The sequence below is a fragment of the Babylonia areolata genome, chromosome 13, assembly GCF_041734735.1.
Source record: "Babylonia areolata isolate BAREFJ2019XMU chromosome 13, ASM4173473v1, whole genome shotgun sequence".
In the NCBI taxonomy this organism is placed as follows: domain Eukaryota; kingdom Metazoa; phylum Mollusca; class Gastropoda; order Neogastropoda; family Buccinidae; genus Babylonia; species Babylonia areolata.
In genome coordinates, this window is record NC_134888.1 from 5,271,814 (window position 1) to 5,294,313 (window position 22,500).

At 43.7% G+C, this 22,500-nt stretch overlaps 1 protein-coding gene across 1 annotated transcript in view; it reads left to right on the plus strand.

Annotated features, from left to right (window-relative positions):
* The window catches only part of LOC143288799 (uncharacterized), a 79,380-nt gene that overhangs the window by 4,723 nt on the left and 52,157 nt on the right, over positions 1–22,500 (plus strand). The window contains exons 4-6 of the mRNA XM_076597436.1: positions 2,518–2,620; positions 4,550–4,641; positions 22,479–22,500. The exon at positions 22,479–22,500 is cut by the window's right edge and continues 96 nt beyond it. Of these exons, the coding sequence (XP_076453551.1) occupies positions 2,518–2,620; positions 4,550–4,641; positions 22,479–22,500 (217 nt within the window). The remainder of the gene's footprint in view (positions 1–2,517; positions 2,621–4,549; positions 4,642–22,478) is intronic.

Below are 22,500 nucleotides of genomic sequence, written 5' to 3' on the forward strand. Positions count from 1 at the left end.
AAGCATCATGAGTGACACAATACATGTTATGTTTGTGTATCATTGAGTAACTAGTCGCTGACCCATCTTTCTTCTTGTGGTGCTTTTTTTTTCTTCTTCTCGTAATGGCGTAATGGATCTGAATTTTCCTTATTGACTCACTTGTGTAAACAAAGTGAGTCTGTGTTTTAACCCGGTGTTCGGTTGTCTGTGTGTGTGTCTCTGTGTGTGTGTGTGTCCGTGGTAAACTTTAACATTGACATTTTCTCTGCAAATACTTTGTCAGTTGACACCAACTTAGTCATAAAAATAGGAAAAATTCAGTTCTTTTCCAGTCATCTTGTTTAAAACAATATTGCACCTCTGGGATGGGCAAAAAAAAAAAAAAAAAGAAAAAAAGAAAAAGAAAAAAGAAGCCTAAATATCTGCAAACTGCATTTACTGTTATATTTATATATTTTTTGTATTCTCTAAACTCGGCACTTTGATCTGATATTCTGACCCAACAACAAGAGCAGTCATTATTATCATTTTTTGTTCAAACAGGAATTTCTTTTGCTAAGCATGGAAGTTTTATTTATTTTGCAAACGTTTTGGTGCAGAGGTAAAGAAGGGAAATTACTCTGTAATTAATGCTAGGGGACTTAATTTGCTTTAAACTGATCTTTCTCATCTTAAACATTACATTTTGAAATTATACTCAATACATAAAAAGCTTGTGTGTTTTACTCTCAGTGTACAGGGCTTACAAATACAGAACACATTTTAACGATTAGATTTATTAATTTTTTAAAGTGTATCACAAGTGAGTCTTGAAGGCCTTGCCTCTCTTTTTTTTTTCTTCTTATAATGGCGTAATGGATCTGAATTTTCCTTATTTTGTTGTGGACGTTGATGCTGTTGTTGTTATTAATGTTGTTGTTTTTGTGTGGGTAAATTTGTTTTCGTGGGAATGTGTGTGTTTTGGCTGTCGCAGTGTATAGTGTTGTTTTGGCTGTTGCAAGTACAGTGTTGCTTTGGTTGTGTTGCTGTGTGCAGTATTGTTTTGGGTGTTGCAATGTAATTTATGTATAGTGTTGTTTTGGCTCTTGCAAATACAGTGTTGTTTGGGTTGTTGCTGTGTACAGTGTTGTTTGGTTGTTGCTATGTGCAGTGTTGTTTTAGCTGTTGCTTTGTATAGTGTTGTTTCGGCTGTTGCTTTGTATAGTGTTGTTTTGGCTGTTGCCAGCACAGTGTTGTTTTGGCTGTTGCTATGTATAGTGTTGTTTTGGCTGTTGCTATGTATAGTGTTGTTTTGGTTGTTGCAAATACAGTGTTGTTTTGGCTGTTGCTGTGTACAGTGTTGTTTTGGCTGTTGCTGTGTACAGTATTGTTTTGGCTGTTGCTATGTATAGTGTTGTTTTGGCTGTTGCTATGTTTAGTGTTGTTTTGGCTGTTGCTGTGTACAGTGTTGTGCTTGCTGTGTACAGTGTTGTGCTTGCTGTGTACAGTGTTGTTTTTGGCTGTTGCTATGTATAGTGTTGTTTTGGCTGTTGCTGTGTACAGTGTTGTTTTGGCTGTTGCTGTGTACAGTGTTGTTTTGGCTGTTGCTATGTATAGTGTTGTTTTGGTTGTTGCAAATACAGTGTTGTTTTGGCTGTTGCTGTGTACAGTGTTGTTTTGGCTGTTGCTGTGTACAGTGTTGTTTTGGCTGTTGCTGTGTACAGTGTTGTTTTGGCTGTTGCTATGTGTAGTGTTGTTTTGGCTGTTGCTGTGTACAGTGTTGTTTTGGCTGTTGCTGTGTATACTGTTGTTTTGGCTGTTGCTGTGTGCAGTGTTGTTTTGGCTGTTGCTATGTGTAGTGTTGTTTTGGTTGTTGCTGTGTACAGTGTTGTTTTGGCTGTTGCTGTGTACAGTGTTGTTTTGGCTGTTGCTGTGTACAGTGTTGTTTTGTTTGTTGTTGTGTGTACAGTGTTTTTTTGGCTGTTGCTGTGTACAGTGTTGTTTTGGCTGTTGCTATGTATAGTGTTTTGGTTGTTGCTGTGTACAGTGTTGTTTTGGCTGTTGCTATGTGTAGTGTTGTTTTGGCTGAGTGTTGTTTTGGCTGTTGCAGATACAGTGTTAGTTGACTGTTGCTAAATACAGTGTTAGTTTTGGCTGTTGCTAAATACAGTGTTAGTTTTGGCTGTTGCAAATACAGTGTTGATTGTGGCTGTTGTTAAATGCAGTGTTGTTTTGGCTGTTGCAAATACAGTGTTGGTTTTGGCTGTTGCTAAATGCAATGTTGTTTTGGCTGTTGCAAATACAGTGTTGCTTTTGGCTGTTGCTAAATATAGTGTTGCTTTTGGCTGTAGCAAACACAGTGTTGGCTTTGGCTGTTGCTAAATATAGTGTTGCTTTTGGCTGTAGCAAACACAGTGTTGGCTTTGGCTTCTGTTAAATGCAATGTTGTTTTGGTTGTGTTGCAAATACAGTGCTGCTGTTGCAAAAATACAGTGTTGGTTGGTTTTGGCTGTTGCTGTGTCTGCAGGTTGCAGCGTGTTGCTATTCTTGTTGCAGGTCCTGTGGCTAGCCCCTCCCCAACTCAGCTGGTCTCTGACGTGATCACACGGCGGACCAAAGAGTTCTCCACGCAGCAGCACGAGAAAGCTCTACAGTACAAGTATGTTGGCATCGCTGGGTGTTTGATGTTAATACGTGAGTGTGTTTGTGTGATGGTGTGTGTGTGTGGGTGTGTTTGTGTTTGTTTGTTTGTGTGTTTGTGTGTGTGTGTGTTTGTATTTTGTATTTTTGTATTTTGTATTCCTTTTTATCACAACAGATTTCTCTGTGTGAAATTCGGGCTGCTCTCCCCAGGGAGAGCGCATCGCTACACTACAGCGCCACCCATTTTTTTGTATTTTTTCCTGCGTGCAGTTTTATTTGTTTTTCCTGTCGAAGTCGATTTTTCTACAGAATTTTGCCAGGAACAACCCTTTTATTGCCGTGGGTTCTTTTACGTGCGCTAAGTGCATGCTGCACACGGGACCTCGGTTTATCGTCTCATCCGAATGACTAGCGTCCAGACCACCACTCAAGGTCTAGTGGAGGGGGAGAAAATATCGGCGGCTGAGCCGTGATTCGAACCAGCGCCCTCAGATTCTCTCGCTTCCTAGGCGGACGCGTTACCTCTAGGCCATCACTCCACACTGTGTTGTGTGTGTGTGTGTGTGTTTTTTTTCATGTGTATGTATAGTGTGTGTATGTGTGTGCTGTTTACATGTGTGTGGTCACATGTGCATGCATTTGAGAGTGCGTGTTTGTGTGTTTGCATGTGTGTGTTTTTCTCTGTGTGAAACCCAGGCAAAGAGTACATGTGTACATATATTTGTGCACCTATTACAGTGGATTTCTTGTACTTTTGTTACCTTGGGTTCTTTTTTCGTTGTTTTTTTTTTTTTCAGGGCGCCTAGTGCGTGCTGCACACACAGTGCCTTGGTTTATCATCTCATCCGAATGACTAGGTGGTTCGTTTGATTCTCCACTTTGAAGAGAGTGTGAATGTGTGTCTTCATGTTTTACATTTATTTGCTTATTTATCATCATTGTTGTCTTATTTATTTATTTATTATTATTATTATTATTATTATTATTATTATTATTACCATTTTTATATTATAATTATTATTTATTTATTTATGTAAGCTTATCTATTATTTATTCACCTTTTTTTTTTCTCTCAAGGCCTGACTAAGCGCGTTGGGGTACGCTGCTGGTCAGGCATCTGCTTGGCAGATGTGGTGTAGCGTGTGTGGATTTGTCCGAACGCAGTGACGCCTCCTTGAGCTACTGAAACTGAAACTGAAACTGAAGAGAGGGTGAGACTGGGGTTTGAACGGTGAAGGGTCCCAGACCCTTTACGGACACACCGTACAGGCAGATAAGCGTCTTTGCTGTCTGCCGTCTTGCTGAGTTTGTTTTCCAGTCAAACATGCAAGAAGGGGCGAGACTGGGATTGTTCTTCTTCTGCGTTAGTGGGCTGCAACTCCCACGTTCACTCACATGTACACGAGTGGGCTTTTACGTGCATGACCGTTTTTAACCCCGCCATGTAGGCAGCCGTACTCCGCTTTCGGGGGTGTGCATGCTGGGTATGTTCTTGTTTCCGTAACCCACCGAACGCTGACATGGATTACAGGATCTTTAACGTGCGTATTTGATCTTCTGCATGCATTTACACACGAAGGGGGTTCAGGCACTAGCAGGTCTGCACATATGTTGACCTGGGAGATCGTAAAAATCTCCACCCTTTACCCACCAGGCGCCGTCACCGTGATTCGAATCCGGGACCCTCAGATTGAAAGTCCACCGCTTTAACCACTCGGCTATTGCGCCCGTCAAGAGACTGGGATTCAAACCTAGGCCCTCACAGACACTGTGTTGGCAGATAAGCGTCCTAGCCGTTTTGCCGCCTTGCTTAGTTTGATTTTCCAGTCAAACATGCCAAAAAAAAAAAAAGAAAGCGCGAGACTGGGATTCGAACCCAGACCCTCACGGACACTGCGATGGCAGATAAGGGTCTTAACCGCTGTGCCGCCTTTGCTCCACGCAGGCAGCTGATGGCGGAGAAGCAGCGCCTGCAGGCGGCCCAGGAGCGGCTGAGGGAGAAACGTCTGGCGCTGCACCGCATGCCCACCCCCGAGGGTAAGATGACACGGCGCTACTGGGGCCACAAGTACGACCTGTACACCCCACTGCGCTACGACACCTACCACCAGGTGTTCAGCCCCGTGGCCGACAGCGGCTATTACACCTACTTCCCCCCACTGTACCTCCCCCCGGGGGATGATGATCCCCAACCCCTACCCTCCTACCTGCCCCCCTCCATCCCGGAGCCCTACCCGGAGGTGTTGTGGCCGAGGCGGTCCCAGCGCAGGAGGGGGAAGAAGAGGAAGGTGTTGTATGTTCCTCGCCCTCTCTATCAGTCGGACGCCTGGTGACGTAACGTGCGTGCTGGTGAGGGGGAGAGGAAGGGGTTTGGGGAGTCGTAGGGTGGGAGAGAAAAGTGCATTGGGTGGGGGTGTGTGATGTGGGGGGGGGGGCGATGGGTCAGGGAGAGGGGGGGGTGAGGAGGGGTCCGGGGGGTGGGTGGGTGGAGGGTTAGGTGGGGGGGGGGGGATAACAAAACCAATTTGAGGGTAGTGGAGTAAGCATTACCACTTTATTGCCACCAGCCCTTTGACCCTCCTGCACCCCCCACACCTCTAAAAAGAAGAATAAAGTCGTGAAAAATGTATTGAAAATATTGCATGCATATATCATGTGTTAGAGAGATGGGGAGGGAGAAACAGAGTGAAACAGAGACAGACAGAGAGACAGAGACAGAGAGAAGGGTAGGCAGCCTGTTGTTTAAATATTTTTTGAAGCTCTTCGATCTTGGTCTCTGACCAAGGATTGGTGCTGTATAAGTATCCATATATTATGTATCAACCAAACCCAGTTAATTTCTGGAAAAAAAACCCACACCATTTATTGTCTGCTTTATATAATAAGGGTACTGTGAATGGAAACACAGACGTGGAAGTATATATTCATTTATTCATGCATAGGAGGAAGGTGGCAGAATGGTTAAGACGCTCAGCTGCCAATACAGAGAGTCCGTGAGGGTGTGGGTTCGAATCCCGCTCTCGCCCTTTCTCCTAAGTTTGACTGGAAAATCAAACTGAGCGTCTAGTCTTTCGGATGAGACGATAAACCGAGGTCCCGTGTGCAGCACGCACTTGGCGCACTGAAAAAGAACCCATGGCAACGAGAGTGTTGTCCTCTGGCGAAATTACGTAAAATGAAATCCACTTTCATAGGTACACAAATATGTAAGCATGCACTCAAGGCCTGACTAAGCGCGTTGGGTTATGCTGCTGGTCAGGCATCTGCTCAACAGATGTGGTGTAGCGTGTATGGATTTGTCCGAACGCAGTGACGCCTCCTTGAGAAAGTGAAACTGAAACTGAAACTTATTCATTCATGTCGTCACTGACTGCCAGATCCACTCTGTTGACAGCAGTCCGTGTTGTTTTCGCTTTCTGCTGTGGATTGAACTGCTGCCATTTATTGTGGGCCTGGCAAAGGGCGCGGTTCTTTTACTTTTCAGCTTCTGCAGCTGCTTCAGATGCGGACGTTAGAGTGCCAACAGGTTATTTGTATGTGTATTCACCAAAATATACACCTCCTATATTCCATTCCACTACACACTCCCGTTTTTTTTTTTTTTTTTCCAGAATTGAGACCAGCTCACATTCGAAGTAGAACAAATGTAAGTGTATGATATTGTTCAGAGTGTGAAAGATGTTGAATTAGAGAACGAACAAGGAATCAAAAGTGCATGGCATGTGTTGATAATGGTGGATCGTAGCTGGCGAATCCCCCTCGGGATGGAGTATGGTTGTCTAAACCACAGGGTGAAAATAGTCACACAGGTAAAAGCTGGTGGAGGTCTGGAGTCGACCAGAGGGAGTGAAGGAAGTGGAGGGGGCGGCGGGTTGGCGTTGTTGAGAGGGGCAGAAATAGAGGGCCCAGAGTGTCTGCAAATCGATTGCGACCGCACCTTAATTTTTGCCCAGTCTCCCAATCGAACCATATAATTATGTGACCTGGGTGAAGACAAAATTTGACAAAAAACAAGAACGCCAGAGACTCAACAGACAGACAGAAAATACAAAAAAAAAACTTAGCCGTATGAAGAGCACAGGAACAGGAGTCAAGATGGCTGCCGGAAAAAGAGCGCGCTAAAGGGGAGGTTACCTACTTCCGGGAGGTTATCAGCCGTAGCTACTTTCGTTTTCTCCGCATAGGCGGATAGTAGTTTGCACAGGACAGGAATGTCAGACCCCTTGCCGGAGTTTGCACTAGTGGGTCACGGTAAGTATCATACTTAAACGTAATTTTTAGATAGAAAATTTCCTTTATAGTCGAGGCTTAAGTGTGGAAACTGCAGTCCCCAAACACGGAGGAAGCAGAAGAATACAAGGGAGAGGTTGGCGTTGTGGTGACTCTTTTTTTTTTTTTGACAGTCGCAGTTTCTCAGTTCTCCCCACGGTACTGCTTCATGTTGAGAGAGAGATATAAATATATTTTCCCCCCCTCTTCTTTCCTGATGTTGACCTATTTTATGAACTGAACGTTTTGTCCTCAAATTGATTCAAGACTTGGGTCGAAATGAACGTTTTGTTCGATGGGCGCAATAGCCGAGTGGTTAAAGCGTTGGACTTTCAATCTGAGGGTCCCGGGTTCGAATCACGGTGACGGCGCCTGGTGGGTAAAGGGTGGAGATTTTTCTGATCTCCCAGGTCAACATATGTGCAGACCTGCTAGTGCCTGAACCCCCTTCATGTGTATATGCAAGCAGAAGATCAAATACGCACGTTAAAGATCCTGTAATCCATGTCAGCATTCGGTGGGTTATGGAAACAAGAACATACCCAGCATGCATACCCCCGAAAGCGGAGTATGGCTGCCTACATGGCGGGGTAAAAACGGTCATACACGTAAAATCCCACTCTTGTGCATACGAGTGAACGTGGGAGTTGCAGACCACGAACGCAGAAGAAGAAGAAGAAGAAGAAGAAGGTTTTGTCCTCAAATTGATTCGCGACTTGGGTCCATGTGGTGCTGGAATCTTTTATTTTTATTTATTTATTTATTTATTTTTTTTACTTATTCCACACTTGCGTCTGACAAGTGCTTGAGAATGGAATCCGATGTCCTCACGCAAACTGAGCAAGTGAACAAACAGCCACAAGGCAAGTGAGCCAGTGTGCAGGTTAACGAGCAATGAAGCAGACGAGCAAAGAAGAAGCAAGTGAACAAACAGCCACAAGGCAAGTGAGCCAGTGTGCAGGTTAACGAGCAGTGAAGCAGATGAGCAAAGAAGAAGCAAGTGAACAAACAGCCACAAGGCAAGTGAGCCAGTGTGCAGGTTAACGAGCAATGAAGCAGATGAGCAAAGAAGAAGCAAGTGAACAAACAGCCACAAGGCAAGTGAGCCAGTGTGCAGGTTAACGAGCAATGAAGCAGACGAGCAAAGAAGAAGCAAGTGAACAAACAGCCACAAGGCAAGTGAGCCAGTGTGCAGGTTAACGAGCAGTGAAGCAGACGAGCAAGGAAGAAGCAAGTGAACAAACAAAGAAACAAACAAAGAAACAAACAACAACGGCAACAAAGCAAATGAAGGTGTTTCAGGCAGTATTGTACTCTTTCATGTTTCTTAGCTTCTTGGCGCTGTGTCTGCTATGCTCATGCTCTGAGATCGATTATACTTGAAGGAGGGTCAGCGTCTGGGTAACTTGCTGCATACAGCATTCGTGAAGTGCAGTAACTAACTACACAACTTTTTTTTTTTTTTTTTTTTTTTTTTTTTTTTTTGCAATTAGCAATACGAAAAAGAAAAGGTGCAAAACTTTCTGTCTTGTTTTGGCAATGATGGTGAAGGGAGGGGTGGGGTGGAGGGTGTGGGGAGGGTGTGTGTGTGGGGGTTGGTGGGGGGAGGAGGGTTGCTGTTGTTGTAATTGTTACACACCATTCTAATCTATTCATGCCTTGCTTTTAATTTAATTTAATTTTTTTTTTTTTTTTGAATGTGTGGATCTGTAGGTAGAACAAGAACAAAAACTTTAATCCCCAGGCCTCTGGCCCCTAGAAAGAGGTCAAAAGTACACAATTTGGTGATCACGCAGCGACAACAAAATGTAAAATACGTACTAACTTAAACCTGTAGAACAAAAGTGCTTCTTGTGCATAGTAAATTAATTCTAACTTTCATCATTGTTGTCACAGAATTCCTGTCTTATCTTCAGGGCATTAAATATATAAACACAAGAGTTTACGAATACTGTAAACAGAGCCATTCTTCAGCAAGTGAACATACGATTGACCTTCAGAGTTCAGATGTTTTTGCCGCAGGTTATTGTAAAGGACACAGTTGTTTATAAAATGGTTTTCATCTTCGACCACATTAGAGAGAGAGAGAGTGTGTGTGTGTGACTGTTCTTCAGTTTATTCACAGGGTATAATCATAGAAAATTACGTATGTTTACAGGGGAACAAAAACCCAGATAGGTTGTTTATAAAATTGTTTTCATCTTCGACCACATTAGAGAGAGAGAGAGAGAGAGAGAGAGAGAGAGAGAGACTGCTCTTCAGTTTATTCACAGGGTATAATCATAGAAAATTACGTATGTTTACAGGGGAACAAAAACCCAGATAGGTTGTTTATAAAATTGTTTTCATCTTCGACCACATTAGAGAGAGAGAGAGAGAGAGAGACTGCTCTTCAGTTTATTCACAGGGTATAATCATAGAAAATTATGTATGTTTACAGGGGAACAAAAACCCAGATAGGTTGTTTATAAAATGGTTTTCATCTTCGACCACATTAGAGAGAGAGAGAGTGTGTGTGTGTGACTGTTCTTCAGTTTATTCACAGGGTATAATCATAGAAAATTACGTATGTTTACAGGGGAACAAAAACCCAGATAGGTTTTTTTGTTGTTGTTCTTTTCTCTCTGTGTTTCTTCACTTTAGCATTGCACTGATTGTCTGACGTGATATTGTGCCAGCCGAACGAAAAGGTGTTGGGTTTAATGCACCACTGTCACTGTGTGACCCCCCCACACTGGCAAGAATGGTTTATCTGAGAGAATTGATTCAAACCTACACACCCCGTCGACAACTCAGATCATCTTCCCCGATTCACGGCGGCTGTTTGCTCCCCGTGTTTAAAACCCGATCCTTCGGTGATTCTTCCTTTTCTTATTCAGCTCCATCTGTCTGGAACAGTTGACCTCACGATCTTTGCCACTCTCCCTCATTTCAATCGTTAAAACTGGTCTGAAAATACATCTTTTTGAAAATGCCTCTCCATAGACCTTCCATACCTTTTCAGTTATAAGCAATGCAAACTCTATCTTTCGTTGTGTGTGTGTGTGTGTGTGTAATTACGTAATACGCGTAGTCTCTGAATCTGTATCATTATTTTTCTTCTTCTTTCTTTTGTGAGTTATTGCGTGCACGTGTGTGTGTGTGTGTGTGTGTGTTTGATGTTTATTGTAAAGTGCTTTGAGCTCTCTTGAAGGGAGGAAAGCGCTCAACAAATGTCCATTGTTATTATTATTATTATTATTTGATAAGGCACTACCTGTAACATCACACAGATAGTAAGATATCCATCAACCCTGTTGATAATGGATTTGAATTGTAGTGAAAATGCCTTTGGTCTACATTTTTCAACAGCACTGAATTTTTTTATCATCATCGTTATTTTTATTTTTATTTTTTTTGCAACAGATTTGGGTGGAGTTTTTATTCTGAACAGAATATGTAAACGTTTTGAAAAGAAAAAAAAAAGCCGTTAATAATGAGCATTTTGTGATATGTTTGATGCATATGATATGAAGAGTTAGTGATTTGTGAATATATGATTGCCATAATAGTTGTGACGTGCAATATGATAAATTGCATGCATGGTGTGGGTTGGTGATGGTTCTAAGCGCAAGCAGTCAAGACTGTGATGATATTTTGTTTGATTTATACAGATGAATTTCAAATCTGATTTTGACATTGTTTTCATGGCAAAAAAAAAAAAGAAAAAAAAAGTGCTTTCATAAAAGGACTAAATTTTAAGGAGAGTAGAAAAAAACCTATTGCTTCTAACATTTTGTTTAATATTAGGGAGCGAAAAAACTTTTTTTTTGTAAGGAAGCTGCATCTTTGATATTTTACATTTGTTGACGTTGTTCATGTTTGTGTGCGATTTGCGTAGCAAAGAAGGCAAAATTCTGTATGAAAATCCACTTTGATAAGAAAAAAACAAAACAAATATGCTTGAAGACAGAAAGAAAGAAAGAAAGAAAGAAAGAAAGAAAAAAAAGGTGGCTCTGCACTGTAGTGACATGGTCTCCTTGGGGAGAGCAGCCTGAATTTCAAGGAGAGATGACTGTTTTGACAAGGAGTAATGCACTACACTACACTACACTACACTACACTACTATGCAATGCAAAACAATGCAAAACAACGCAGTGCAATATATTACAATACAGTTCAATACAATATAATACAATGCAGTACAATACAGTAAAATAGAGTACAGTACAATACAATGCAATGCAATGCAATACAATGCAATACAGTACAATGCAATGTAGTGCAACACATTATAATACAATGCAGTACAATGCAAAACAGTACAGTACAATACAGTACAATGCAATACAGTACAGTACAGTACAGTCCAGTCCAGTATAATACCACACAATACAGTACAATGCAATACAGTAGAGTACAGTCCAATATAATACAGTATAATACAATGCAATACAGTCCAGTCCAGTATAATGCAATATAATACAATACAATGCAATATAGTACAGTACAGTACAGTCCAATATAATACAATACAATGCAGTATAATGCAATACAATACAGTACAGTACAGTCCAATATAATACAATACAATGCAATATAGTCCAGTCCAGTCCAATAATAATACAATACAATGCAACACAGTACAGTACAGTACAGTCCAATAATAATACAATACAATGCAACACAGTACAGTACAGTACAGTCCAATATAATACAATACAATGCAGTATAGTCCAGTCCAGTCCAATAATAATACAATACAATGCAACACAGTACAGTACAGTACAGTCCAATATAATACAATACAATGCAATGCAGCCCAGTCCAGTACAGTCCAATATAATACAATACAATGCAATGCAGCCCAGTCCAGTTCAGTCCAATATAATACAATACAATGCAACACAGTACAGTACAGTACAGTCCAATATAATACCATACAATACAGTACAATGCAATACAATACAGTACAGTCCAATATAATACAATACAATGCAATGCAGCCCAGTCCAGTTCAGTCCAATATAATACAATACAATGCAATACAGTACAGTACAGTCCAATATAATACAATACAATGCAATGCAGCCCAGTCCAGTTCAGTCCAATATAATACAATGCAATACAATACAGTACAGTCCAATATAATACAATACAATGCAATGCAGCCCAGTCCAGTTCAGTCCAATATAATACAATACAATGCAATACAGTACAGTACAGTCCAATATAATACAATACAATGCAATGCAGCCCAGTCCAGTTCAGTCCAATATAATACAATACAATGCAATACAGTACAGTACAGTCCAATATAATACAATACAATGCAATGCAGCCCAGTCCAGTTCAGTCCAATATAATACAATACAATGCAATACAGTACAGTCCAATATCATACCATACAATGCAATGCAGCCCAGTCCAGTACAGTCCAATATCATACCATACAATACAGCACAGTGCAATCCAATAGACTGGTCAGGCCTAGTGAGGACATCTGGAGGCAGTGTGTAGAGTTGAACAGGGAACAAGGAGAGAAAGTAATACATGCGTGTTGCATTTTGAAACCTGTGAACTGCAGCAGAATATGATTATGAAAAAGACACCGTAATTTGTGTATGGAAAAAGATAAAACCATGAATACATTGCAGAAAAAAAATGTCTAAAAAGGCTGTTCATTGTCTAACGGTTACCATTTTTTTGTGATAAAAAAAACAACAACCCACCACAAATTTATTTATGATAGTCAGTCGTGTTCGACAATGACCATCAGAACAGCAGAGGAGGCAACTGCTGTTCCGACTATTTGGGCTAGAATTTGATTATAGTGGAGAGTGTCTTGCCCAAGTACATCCCCACTCTCTCGGCCAAGAGGGTTTTAGGACAGTTGGCGTTGGGATGGTTCTCAAAGGCCAACTAGCCCACAAGGCTGCAGCACTAAGAGCCAGTGCAATTTTGCCTCCTAGTTTGAGAGTCATAGTCCTTCACAAAAGACTAAGCTGTAAATGGTTTCCCATTGACTGGAGAAACTATTGATAATACAGCTCTCACTTTGCTGTTGGCCCAAATGTAAACTTATGTCAATCTGTGATATAAGCCGAGTGTTGGACCAAAACACTGCTGCAAAAACATTTCAAGTGTTTATTTCCTAGCAGACACCATTTTTGTGTGTGAAGAAACCAAACAAACCCCACCATAAATACATTACTGCCGGAAATGTCAAAAAGAAACTGTTCCATTACCTAGCGGTGCTGGTTATAAAAGCAAAAGCCACCAAAAAGTTGTAACGTTCTGAGCAATAAAGTTACTTGCACAAACTCGACCTTTGGGATTTCGTGTCTTTTTTTTCTTTCTTTTTGGTCTAGATCTGTGATTCACTGCTGGGAAATGCTTTGCTGGTCAGGCCTTTCTATGAGTATGAGTGACCCTTGCCAGTCTGACACTAGATGATAAATGGGTTTTCTTATCTACGGTAGAAAGTTTCCTGCGCTCACTCACAACAGTCGAAAGGTTGAACTTAACTTGTATTGTTTGGTGGTCTCTCGCCACGTTTCTCAGCAAAACTGGCACGGGAGAGTCTTGGTTTGGACAGGCTGTATTGTATTGTATTGTATTGTGTTGTGTTGTATTGTATTGCTGTTTGTCACAACAGACTTATCTGTGAGAATTTCAGGCTGCTCTCCCCCCCCCCCACCCCCCAAACCCACTGGGGAGAGTGCGCCACAACAGTGCAGAACCACCCTCCCCTTTTTGACTCACTTGTGTAAACAAAGTGAGTCTATGTTTTCCACTACAGTGCTGAACCACCCCCCTTTTTGACTCACTTGTGTAAACAAAGTGAGTCTATGTTTTCCACTACAGTGCAGAACCACCCTCCCTTTTTGACTCACTTGTGTAAACAAAGTGAGTCTATGTTTTAATCCGGTGTTCGGTTGTCTGTGTGTGTGTGTGTGTGTGTGTGTGTGTGTGTCCGTGGTAAACTTTAACATTGACATTTTCTCTGCAAATACTTCTGTCAGTTGACACCAAATTAGGCATAAAAATAGGAAAAATTCAGTTCTTTCCAGTCATCTTGTTTAAAACAATATTGCACCTCTGGGATGGGCACAAAAAAAAATAAAAATAAAAAAAGAAGCCTAATTATATGCAAACTGCATTTACTGTTATATTTATATTTTTTGTATTCTCTAAACTTGCCACTTTGATCTGATATTCTGACCCAACAACAAGAGCAGTCATTTTTATCACTTTTTGTTCAAACAGGAACTTATTTTGCTAAGCATGGAAGTTTTATTTATTTTGCAAACGTTTTGGTGCAGATAGTAAAAAAGGGAAATTACTCTGTAATTAATGCTATGGGACTTAATTTGCTTTAAACTGATCTTTCTCATCTTAAACATTACATTTTGATATTATACCCAATACATAAAAAGTGTATCACAAGTGAATCTTGAAGGCCTTGCTTTCTTGTTGTTGTTTTTTCTGCGAGTGGATGAATTTGTTGTGCTATCAAAGTGGGTTTTTTTTTTCTGTAGAATTTTCGCAAGGGACAACCCTTCCGTTGTCGTGGGTTCTTTTACGAGAGCAAACAAAGTGCCTGCTGCACGTGGGGCCTTGGGTTATCATCTCGTCTAAAAAGACTAAGCTAGAGAAGAGACATGAGAGCAGGAACTGTCAAGATATATATGTATATATATATAAATAACTGCATAGACAGTCTGGATGAACGAGCACAATGACTCGCCGTGAAAAGAAAGTGTTTCAGTTTTCAGTTTCAGTAGTTTCAAGGAGGCGTCACTGCCACTGCGTTCGGACAAATCCACGTATCCGCTACACCACATCAGTCTGCCAAGCAGATGCCTGACCAGCAGAGTAAACCCCAAGGCGCTTAGTCAGGCCTTGAGGAAAAAAAGAAAAAGAAAAAAAAAAGAAAAGAAAATGAACATGAGGAAAAAGAGAGAGAGAGAGAGAGAGAAGAAAAGAACACCAAAGCAAACAATCCTTAAAAAAAATTCACCATTGATACAAAGGGAAAGACAGGCACCCTCTGCCAAACACACACACACACACACACACACACACACACACACCTAGATACAGGATTTTTTATTATTATTATTTTTTTAAAGTGGAGTGGGTGTAGGGGCTGGGGTTTGGAGCTGGGGGGGGGGGGAGGGGGTTAGGTAGATCCCTGATTGAAGTAAACCTGCTTTGAAGTGGTATGAAGAAAGGGACTGTGATAGGTGGGGGCACGTGTGTGTGTGTGTGTGTGTGTGTAAACAGGTTGAATGGCTTGTCAAAATCTTTGGTTGGTGTAGGGGGGAGGCTTTGAGGGTGTGTGTGTGTGTGTGTGTTGTGTGTGTTGGGAGGAGGGGGAGGGGGGGCTAGGGGAGAGGGGGTGATGAATTTCTGGCCATGGTGAGCTTGAGCAGGGGTTTATTGTTGGAGGTTGCCAGTTCCTCCTACCCCCTCCCTCCCCAACCCCACCACACCCACCGCACCCCTCTCCCATACCCCTGGCCCCCCTCACCCACCCACCCACCCCACCTCCACCCCCTCACCCCACCCCCCTTTCATGGTGGTGGTGGTGGTGGTGGTGAACTAGGCGTATCTATCATTTATGGAGTGGCGCGGCCCATTTCATGCCTGACGTGTAATGAAAGGGGGGGGGGGGGAAGTTAGTGATTTTTTTTTTTTTTTTTTTTTTTTTTTTTTTTAATAATCAGGTTGGCGGCTGTCTTTGTGGAGGGGTTCCAAACCTGTATAATGACTGTTTTGGCACAGAGGGGGGGAGCGGCGGGGAAGTGGTGGTGGGGAGGGGGGAGGGTGGGGGAGAGGTGAGGGAGGGGGGGGGGTGGTACAGGATAGGGTGGGGGCTGTGTTATTCTTAGTGAACAGTTAGAATCTGAATGGGGGGGTGGGGGTGGGGAGGAGAGATGTTAGTAACGTGTGTGTGTGTGTGTGTGACTTCAAGTGGTACTGGTAAAAGATTGGTTATGTGTTTGTTGGTATTCAGTGACATTAGGAAGTGGAGATCTTGGATTCCAGAGGCTGTTTCAGAGATGCGAATCGTTAGATTTGTGTGTGTGTGTGTGTGTATGTGTGTGTGTGTGTGTGTTAATTGCTGTTTGGGGGATGGGGGTGGGTGTCGGGTTTTTGTCGTTTTATGTAGATTCTGGAAAAGGATGTTAGCTTTAACGTTCCCAAATTCAAAGAGAGACACGATAGGAGAGGTGCGTGCGCGTGCACGCACGCACGCACACACTCACACACACACACACACACACACACACACACACACACACACACACATTTACATGCGTACACACACACACACACACACACACACACGCGCGCTTACATGTGTACAAACGTGTGCACATGCACAGGTATACACAAGCATGAACACACAGACACACAGACACAGACCCACCCACCCACACACCCACCCACCCACACACACACACACAGAGTTGCAGGTTGCTCTGAATCAGAATAATAAACCACATTTATTATTATTAAGTTTCAATCAGTATGTCCACCAATACAGTTTAGTTAGTAAAGCAAGGAAACAGTTCATATTTCTTGTAAGCACAGTTTCTTCTTCATCTTTTGAAATCATAATATTTTATTTATTTGATAAAGGCAAGTCAGGGAAGAAGAGGGATGTAGTCAGCATTCAGTGATCTCCACTCTGGGTGAAGACTGAAAAGATTCTGAAGGAATTCACTGACTGGCCTGGTAGACATTTTTTTTTTTTTTTTTTCATAAAGCATGATACAAAAGATTGTGTGTGAATGCATTATTAAACCTTCGTCTCATAAGGTATAAGTCTAAAAGATTGTGAATGAATCCGTTATTACACTTTTGAATACGTTATTACATCTTAAGATGTGGTTCTAAAAGATTGTGAATAACTGCGATATCAGGCCTTTTTTTTTCTCATAGGGTGATATATGAAAGATCTTGAATGAATACAAGAATAGACCTTTTTCTCATAAGGTGAGGTATACAAGGTTTTCTAATGAATACAGTGTTAAACCTTTTCTCATAAGGCGTGATTCCAAAACATTGTGAATGACTACTACATTATTATACCCCTTTTTTTTTCCACGGGGTGGGGGACGTGAAAGAAAGATTTTGAATGAATGCAATAATAGACCTTTTTCTGATAACGTGAGATGTGAAAGATTTTGAACGAACGCATTATTAGACCCGGTAGACCTTTTCATACAAGGTGCAATATAGAAAACCGCTGGTAGTGAAAGGATTAGAACGGTTCAGTAGATGAGGTGGGAAGTACTTTCAGTTGGGTATGTTCACCTTTCTTACCTGCCTGTGTGTTTAGCTACAGCGACCTTTTTTTTTTATCGGGGGGAGGGGGGGGTGGGGGGCTGGGGGGGGGGGGGGGCACAATACAGTATGTACCAGCGGTTCTCCTTTTTCTTGTAACAGTTTATTAAATAGAAATGTGTGGCACAGTGGTTAGGATCGGGGGGCACAATACAGTATGTACCAGCGGTTCTCCTTTTTCTTGTAACAGTTTATTAAATAGAAATGTGTGGCACAGTGGTTAGGATTCGTGGCTGATCATCTTCTTCCTCTTCTTCGTTCGTGGGCTGCAACTCTTAACATTCATTCGTATATCAGGAGAGGGCTTTTATGTGTATGTCTGTTTTTTTACCCCTGCCATGTAGGCAGCCATACTCCGTTTTCTGGGGGATGCATGGCAGGTTTGTTCTTGTTCAGGTTCAGGTATGTAGCCCACCGAATGCTGGCATGGATTACGGGATCTTTAACTCACTCAGTACGGCCAGTCCTCTCTTCTCCTCTACACAGACCCCTCGGATGTCCAGTGGGTGTCTGAATGACCCAACCTTTAACTTCCGTCGTCAGAACTGTGGTATTCTTTGTCAACATTCACCTCTTCAGTATAAGAGCCTTCTGCTTGCGATATTTTGATGATGGTAATTGGGATGAAACGCTGTTAACGTCGTCTCTTTCGCCGTTCGTATGGAGAGAGTTAACATGGATATTTGATCTTCTGCATGCGTATAATATACACAAAGGGGGTGGGGGGTGGGGTGGAGGGGTTCTGGCACCATCAGGTCTGAACACTTGTTGACCTGGAAGATCGGGAAAATTTTTTTTCCACCCTTTATACCCACCAGGTGCTGTGACTGGGGTTCAAACCGAAGACCCTCCGGTTGAAATGTCCAACACTTTAATTAACCACTCGGCCGTTGCGTCTGTCGCACCTTTGTATTCAGACAAAGAGGCTAGACTGGCTCAGCGGCTGAGTGGTTTAAAGCACTGGACTTGCAATCTGAGTGTCCGACGGTGGTTTGAGGCCTGGTTGGTGGTGGTGATTTTTTATCGCCCAGGTCAGATGTATGTGTGTGTGTTGTGTGTGTTTGTGTGTGTGTGTGTGTGTGTGTGTGTGTGTGTGTGTGAGAGAGAGAGAGAGAGAGAGAGAGAGTGTGTGTGTGTGTTTGTGAGTGTGTGTGTGTGTGTGTGTGTGTGTGTGTGTGTGTGCGTGAGAGAGAGAGAGAGAGAGAGAGAGAGAGTGTGTGAGTGTGTGTGTGTGTGTGTGCGTGTGTGTGTGTGAGCGTGTGGGTGCGTGCGCGCGCGCGCGTGTGTGTGTGTGTGTGTGTGTGAGTTGTTGTTGGGTTTTGAAATCAAGAACATACCAAGCATAACCGCCCTCACCCCCCCAACCCCTCCCCCCGGCATTCCCCCCCCCCCCAACCCCCCTCCCCCAGGTACCCACTAGGTGCTGTGACTGGGGCTCAAACACAACACCCTCCGGTTGAAATGTCCAACACTTTACTTAACCACTCGGCCGTTGCGTCTGTCGTACCTTTGTATTCAGACAAAGAGGCTAGATTGGCTCAGCGGCTGAGTGGTTTAAAGCACTGGACTTGCAATCTGAGTGTCCGACGGTGGTTTGAGGCCTGGTGGGTGGTGGTGCCTGTTGGGGTTAACGGCGGAGATTTTTTTTATCGCCCAGGTTAGATTGTATGTGTGTGTGTTGTGTGTGTGTGTGTGTGTGTGTGTGTGTGTGAGAGAGAGAGAGAGAGTGTGTGTGTGTGTGTGTGTGTGTGAGTGTGTGTGTGTGTGCATGTGTGTGTTTGTGTGTGTGTGTGTGAGAGAGAGAGAGTGTGTTTGTGAGTGTGTGTGTGTGTGCGTGAGAGAGAGAGAGAGAGAGAGTGTGTGTGTGTGTGTTTGTGAGAGAGAGAGAGAGTGTGAGTGTGTGTGTGAGTGTGTGTGTGTGTGTGTGTGAGTGTGTGTGCGTGTGTGTGTGTGTGAGTTGTTGTTGGGTTTTGAAATCAAGAACATACCAAGCATAACCCCCCTCACCCCCCCCCCCAAGCCCCCCCCCCTCCCCACCGGCATTCCCTCCCCCTCCCCCCCCCCTACCCCACACACACACACCCACCCTGACTGGCTTAGGATGATGGATGTGAATCTCAGCTTCTGGAAACAGGGTCCCCTTCTTTCCTCCCTCCCTCCCTCCCTTCCTCCCTCCCTCCTTCAAACAAACCTAATATTTGGGAAATTGATTACCTACCTGCCCATTTCAATATGAGGCGACAGTTTTGGGTGTTTCATATTTCGTGTCCTCCGCCCCCCCCCCTGTGGGTTACTGGTTTGCAGCAATGGAAAGACACAGCATACACTCTGCCTCCCCCCCCCCCCATCCCCCATCCCATCTTCCCTGCCTCTTCTTCTTTCTCCTCCTCCTCCCTTCTTCTTCTTCTTCCTCCTCCCTTCTTCTTCCTCATCTTCTTCGTCCTCTTCCTTCCTCCTTCTTCCCCCTCTTTGTTCTGTTCCTTGTCCTCCTTCCTCCTCTTCTTTGTCCTCTCTCCTCCTCTCTTCTTCCTCCTCCTCTTTGTCCTCTTCCTCCTCCTCCTCCCTCCTCTTCCTTGTCCTCTTCCGCCTCCTTCCTCCTCCTCTTGTCCTCTTCCTCCTCCTTCTTCCTCCTCTTCCTTGTCCTCTTCCTCATCCTCCTTCCTCCTCGTCTTTGTCCTGTTCCTCCTCTTCTTTGTCCTGTCCCTCCTCTTCTTTGTCCTCTTCCTCTTCTTTGTCCTCTTCCTTATTCTTCCTTGTCCTCTTTCTCCTCTTCTTTGTCCTCGTCCTACTCTTTATCCTCTTCCTCTTCTTTGTCCTCTTCCTTCTCCTTCTTCCATGTCCTGTTCCTCCTCTTCTTTGTCCTCTTCCTACTCTTTATCCTCTTCCTCTTCTTTGTCCTCGTCCTCCTTCCTCCTCTTCCTTGTCCTCTTCCTCCTCTTCCTTGTCCTCTTCCGCCTCCTTCCTCCTCCTCTTGTCCTCTTCCTCCTCCTTCTTCCTCCTCTTCCTTGTCCTCTTCCTCATCCTCCTTCCTCCTCTTATTTGTCCTGTTCCTCCTCTTCTTTGTCCTCTTCCTACTCTTTATCCTCTTCCTCTTCTTTGTCCTCTTCCTTCTCCTTCTTCCTTGTCCTATTTCTCCTCTTCTTTGTCCTCGTCCTACTCTTTATCCTCTTCCTCTTCTTTGTCCTCTTCCTTCTCCTTCTTCCTTGTCCTGTTCCTCCTCTTCTTTGTCCTCTTCCTACTCTTTATCCTCTTCCTCTTCTTTGTCCTCGTCCTCCTTCCTCCTCTTCCTTGTCCTCTTCCTCCTCTTCCTTGTCCTCTTCCGCCTCCTTCCTCCTCCTCTTGTCCTCTTCCTCCTCCTTCTTCCTCCTCTTCCTTGTCCTCTTCCTCATCCTCCTTCCTCCTCTTATTTGTCCTGTTCCTCCTCTTCTTTGTCCTCTTCCTACTCTTTATCCTCTTCCTCTTCTTTGTCCTCTTCCTTCTCCTTCTTCCTTGTCCCATTTCTCCTCTTCTTTGTCCTCGTCCTACTCTTTATCCTCTTCCTCTTCTTTGTCCTCTTCCTTCTCCTTCTTCCTTGTCCTGTTCCTCCTCTTCTTTGTCCTCTTCCTACTCTTTATCCTCTTCCTCTTCTTTGTCCTCGTCCTCCTTCCTCCTCTTCTTTGTCCTCTTCCTCCTCTTCCTTGTCCTCTTCCTCCTCTTCCTTGTCTTTCTCATCTTTCTTCTTTCTCCTCTTCCTTGTCCTCTTCCTCCTCTTCCTTGTCCTCTTCCTCCTCTTCTTTGTCCTCTTCCTCCACCTTCTTCCTCCTCTTCCTGGTCCTCTTCCTCCTCTTCTTTGTCCTCTTCCTCATCCTTCTTCCTCCTCTTCCTTGTCCTCTTCCTCCTCTTCTTTGTCCTCCTCCTCATCTTTCTTCTTCCTCCTCTTCTTTGTCCTCTTCCTCCTCCTCCTTCCTCCTCTTCCTTGTCCTCTTCCTCCTCTTCTTTGTCCTCTTCCTCCTCCTCCTTCCTCCTCTTCCTTGTCCTCTTCCTCCTCTTCCTTGTCCTCTTCCTCCTCTTCTTTGTCCTCTTCCTCCTCCTCTTCCATCCTCTTCTTTGTCCTCTTCCTCCTCCTCCTTCCTCCTCTTCTTTGTCCTCTTCCTCCTCTTCTTTGTCCTCTTCCTCCTCCTCTTCCATCCTTTTCTTCCTTGTCCTCCTCCTCTTCTCTCCATCTTCCTCCTCCTCCTTCCTCCTCTTCTTTGTCCTCTTCCTCCTCCTCCCTCCTCCTCTTTGTCCTCTTCCTCCTCCTCCTCCTCCTTCCTCCTCTTCTTTTCCTCCTCCTCCCTCCTCCTCTTTGTCCTCTTCTTCCTCCTCGTCCTCATCTTCTTTGTCCTCTTCCTCCTCCTCTTCCATCCTTTTCTTCCTTGTCCTCTTCCTCCTCCTCCTTCCTCCTCTTCTTTGTCCTCTTCCTCCTCTCTTCTTCAGAGTGGGCAGTAGGGTGTGTACCCCATTGGCTGAAATTTCCAGGGTGTACAACTAGTTAAGAGTGGTAACTCTCTGCATAAACAAGGTACACAACTTCAAGTCAATGCAGCTTTCGCTACCGATTCAGCTAGCACACAGGTAAATAAGGTACATGACTTGTGCAGATGAAGCAGAGACAGAGTATGTTTCCTGTGTTCTTATTACAGTTGTATTCTGTGTGTGTGTGTGTGTGTGTGTGCTGTGCTGATGAGACAGACAGAGGATGTTTATGGAGAGATCTAGTTACCACTCTTTACTATTTCTTAATCATTTGATCTCCTGGCCTCATTGTTGATTCATTTCCGGGCTATAGTTTACCGTGCATGTTTACTCTTTTCATCTCTCTCTTTCTCTCTCTCTCTCTCTCTCTTTCTTTCTGTCTGTGCAAGTGTGTGTGTGTGTGTGTGTGTGTGTGTGTGTGTGTGTGTGTTGTGCAGATGAGACAGAGAGAGGCTGTATCCTCTGTGTGTGTGCTGTGCAGATGAGACAGACCGAAGATGTTTCCTCTGTGTGTGTGCTGTGCAGATGAGACAGACAGAGGCTGTTTCTTCTCTGTGTGTGCTGTGCAGATGAGACAGATGAGACAGACAGAGGCTGTATCCTCTGTGTGTGTGTGTGTGTGTGTGTGTGTGTGTGTGTGTGTGTGTGTGTGTGTGTGTGTGCTGTACAGATGAAACATAGAGGATGTTTCCTGTGTTATCATTACAGTTGTGTGTGTGTGTGTGTGTGCTGTGTGTGTGTGTGTGTGTGTGTGCTGTGCTGTGCTGTGCAGATGAGACCGGCAGGGTGTCTCG